The 3785-nt window shown below is 47.6% G+C and overlaps 1 protein-coding gene across 1 annotated transcript in view; it reads right to left on the reverse strand.

Moving 5' to 3' along the window:
* Nucleotides 1-3402, reverse strand: part of LOC108769819 (uncharacterized) — a 6674-nt gene extending 3272 nt beyond the window's left edge. The window contains exon 1 of the mRNA XM_018521028.1: nucleotides 175-3402. Coding sequence (XP_018376530.1) covers nucleotides 175-3402 — 3228 coding nt within the window. The remainder of the gene's footprint in view (nucleotides 1-174) is intronic.
* Between the last annotated feature and the right edge of the window lie 383 nt (nucleotides 3403-3785).

A 3785-nucleotide genomic window follows, 5' to 3' on the forward strand; every position in this document is an offset into this window, starting at 1 on the left:
AGCCACGAAGGCTGTCCATTTTCGAGAAGGCGAAGACAGCCAATTGAGAGCTATCGTAAAGTCCGACCAGAGAAATATATTCATGCGAGACAAGTCGAACGAGTTTCTTGTTTTTTCTAAGAGCTGTGACAGTAATAGTGCTGCGGACAATTCTAACCTGGGTAATGAGATGACCTTGAGCGGTGCTACACGCGATCGAGAGCAAAGCAACTCCACGCGATACCCATTGGCGGTTTCGGTTCGCAGGTATATGCAGGCGCCATAGGCTCGTTGGCTGGCGTCGCAAAACCCATGCACCTGGACAAGCTGAGGATCCGCTGCAAACTTGACGCAACGTGGGATCCGTAGTTCGTTTAGATCTACTAGCTGCGATCTAAGCTTTATCCAGCGCGACTGTATGCTTTGAGGAACTGATTCGTCCCATTGATGACCTGTTTGCCATAATTCCTGGATGATAATTTTCGCTGTGACAATAACAGGTCCGATTAATCCTAATGGATCAAACAACCTAGCTACCTCTGACAGTATTAGACGTTTCGAAGTTGAGGAATAGTCCGCATTATCCTTATGAGAAAAATGCAACGTGTCTTTGTTTTGATCCCAGTGAATTCCGAGAACGCGTGAAAAGACGTCGTCGCCGATGAGCACTGAGCCTTCTAAATGTCCCTCCGCGCCCAATAACAGCTGCGAACAGCTCGATGCCCATTTGCTAAGTTTGAATGAGCCTAACTGGAGCAACTGAGTAGTTTCCTTTATTATTAATTTCGCGTCCGCGATCGTATCTGCTCCTGTGAGTAGATCGTCGACGTAAAAATCGCGTTCTACGCATTTCGATCCCACCGGGAATTCTGATGCGTGCTGTTCCGCCAAGTATTTAAGGCATCTCGTGGCGAGATATGGTGCCGAGGAAGTGCCGTAAGTGAGCGTCGTTAACTCATACACCGTGACGTCTGAACTGACGTCATTTCGCCATAAGATCCTCTGTAAGTTGGTTTGTAACGGGTCCACCAGAATCTGTCTGTACATCTTGACTATATCAGCCGAAATAGCGTATCGATGCGTACGAAATCGTAACAGGATCGACATCAAGTCCTGTTGTACGACAGGCCCTACCGCGAGCGCGTCGTTGAGCGAAACGCCTGTGCTGCTCTTGCACGACGCGTCGAACACCACGCGTATTTTTGAATTTCCATCTGCGTTCTTGAAAACGCAATGGTGTGGTAGATAAAAGGCTGTTGAATCTTCGCTTGATTTGATGTCTGCGATTTTCATATGGCCCAGTGACGCGTATTCATTCATGAATTCTACATACTGTGCTTTCAAATTGGGAGTGCGTTGAAAGCGCCTTTCAACGCCCTGCAAACGTTTTAACGCGGTGTCTCTTGAGTTGCCGATCTTGGTGATTAGCTGCTCCTTCAGTGGAAGCTTTACTATGAATTTACCGTTTGGATCGCGAGAGACGTTATTTAGAAAATGTTGCTCACAATTGGCCTCCACCAAAGTGTGGTTGCTAGAATTGTTGTTGGAATTTTCTTGTTGCCAAAAACGACCTAGCTGTTCATGCAACTGCGCATTAGATATGGTAGCATGAAAAGAACGTACCCCTCGCGGGATGTGCGAAGAAATGCCGATTCGACCGGCTATGATCCAACCTAGTCGAGTTTTTTGAAGCGTTGGGTGCCTTAGCGAGGATTGTACTTGTCCTACACATAATAATTCCCAAAATATCTCGGCGCCTAGTAAAATGTCGATATCTGATGTTCTGAAAAACTGGGGGTCAGCCAACTTTAGATTTCGAGGAATATCGACCTTGTCTTGGTCAAGAGTTAGAGCAGGAAGCCTGTCCGTAATTTGCTCTGTTACTACGCAGTCAATAATAGCGGAATAGGAGTTCAACCGAGATTGAAATTTCAAACGCACAACCTGAGTAGACGTACTAGTTGTCCCGTTTATACCTGAAATTGATATATTCGTTGACTGTGATTTTAGGCTGAGCCTGGATAAGCACTTCTCAGAAATAAAATTAGCCTGTGAACCACAATCTAGTAAAGCTCGGCAGGCGACAGGCTTCCCCGCGGCATCATAAACGTGAATGACGGCCGTGGACAGCAGAATGGACTGATCTCCGGGGAAATTATGCGTGTGCATGACTACCGCCGCCGAAGACGAAACCGGCGCCCTTTCTTCACTCTTATTCGCATCGCTATCCTGAGCACTTGCTGTGTGTAGCAGCGTATTGTGCTTAGCTTTGCACGTTCTGCAATTGCCTGATGGGCAGTTGCTAGCAATGTGCGCGGTGGAACGCAGACAATTAATACAGGTCTTGCGTTTACGCATTTCTAAATTTCTGCAGGGCACTGAAAGCGCCAAAAATTCCTTGCATTTATAAATCGAATGGCTGCCCTGACAATAGCTGCATTTGAAATTAAGCGTTGTCGCGCACGCCGTCTGACGCCTTCCTTGCGATGATGCCCGCGCGTTGTTTTGCTTATTTGATGCGTTCGTGGACTTACTTGTGGCTTCGAGAACTTGGCATCGATGGTTCATAAAATCGAGAAGCTGCTTTAGATTTGGTAGGTCTGTATCGGACAGCGAAGATTGCCATTCGCGCAGTGTAATCGCGTCGAGTTTTGAGCTTAAAATGTACACGAGTAAGTCATCCCACTGGGATGTCGGACGCTTTAATGCTTGAAGAGCGCGTATGTGCTTAGATGCGCCGTCTGCGACTTGCCTCAGCTCGATGGAATTTTCCTTCGTCAAGGAAGGAAGCTCCATAATTGCCTTGATGTGCGTGTGCACAATCACTCGTTTGTTGTCGTATCGGTCTTTCAACAATTTCCAGGCTACTTCATAGTTAAGATCGGAAATTTCCAGCGAGCTTATGACATCGGCCGCCTCGCCTGACAGCGAAGTTCGTAGGTATTGAAGTTTCTGAATATTGCCGATTGATGTGTTCGAATGTATAATAGAGTTAAATGCGTCAAAAAAAGGAAACCACTCGTCGTACTTGCCGCTGAAAGTCGGAAGACTGATTTTAGGTAACCTTACGTGTAACGTGGACTCGCGCGTTTCTAATACATTCGAAGGCGATGGAGTGACGATGCTTCGATTCGAAGGACTGCTTACGATTAGTAATTCCCTAATTTTGGCTGCCAATCCGAAATACGCGTCTTCGAAAGTGGCACGATCGTTCGATTCGTCCTCGACTAACATTTCTAGCTGAGACTGAGCATTGCAATATTCTAACCAATAATGGTCCAGTTTTAACTTTCGCTCTTCGAGCTGTGCCGTTACCGACGGCGTAACGGAGGTAACAGCTTCCGCGTATGTCTTGATTCGCGTACATGATGCCTTAATTATCGTGCGCTGTTTTTTAAGAGCGGTTATATCGTTCTGAGACATTTTGAAATGACATATAATAACCTATCGATAAGCACGAAAATTCTGGTTGGTGGCCGAACGCGATAGTTACCCTCACCTTATGCGACAAAGCGTTTCAGAAAACGAACGTGATGTGGCGCTTCGCCCTTCCTGTGCCGTTGTCAGGAACGGAAGCTCGTCCTTGAAAATGCTGACGATGCTGACTCGTTGTTAATAATGGCGGTCGCTTGCCTTGAAGCGCCTTCTTGAAGACCGATGTGGACGATGCGGCTGGCTGCTCGACACTCCGCCCGCAATGCCGGTCGTGCGCGTGCTCGTGCGCGTGATCGTGCGCCTTGGTGCGCTGCTTGATGCGACGTCGATGATGCGGCTGGCTGCTTGGCACGCCGCCCGTAATGTCGACC

This window comes from Trachymyrmex cornetzi, unplaced genomic scaffold, assembly GCF_001594075.2.
Source record: "Trachymyrmex cornetzi isolate Tcor2-1 unplaced genomic scaffold, Tcor1.1 scaffold956, whole genome shotgun sequence".
Taxonomy (NCBI): Eukaryota; Metazoa; Arthropoda; class Insecta; order Hymenoptera; family Formicidae; genus Trachymyrmex; species Trachymyrmex cornetzi.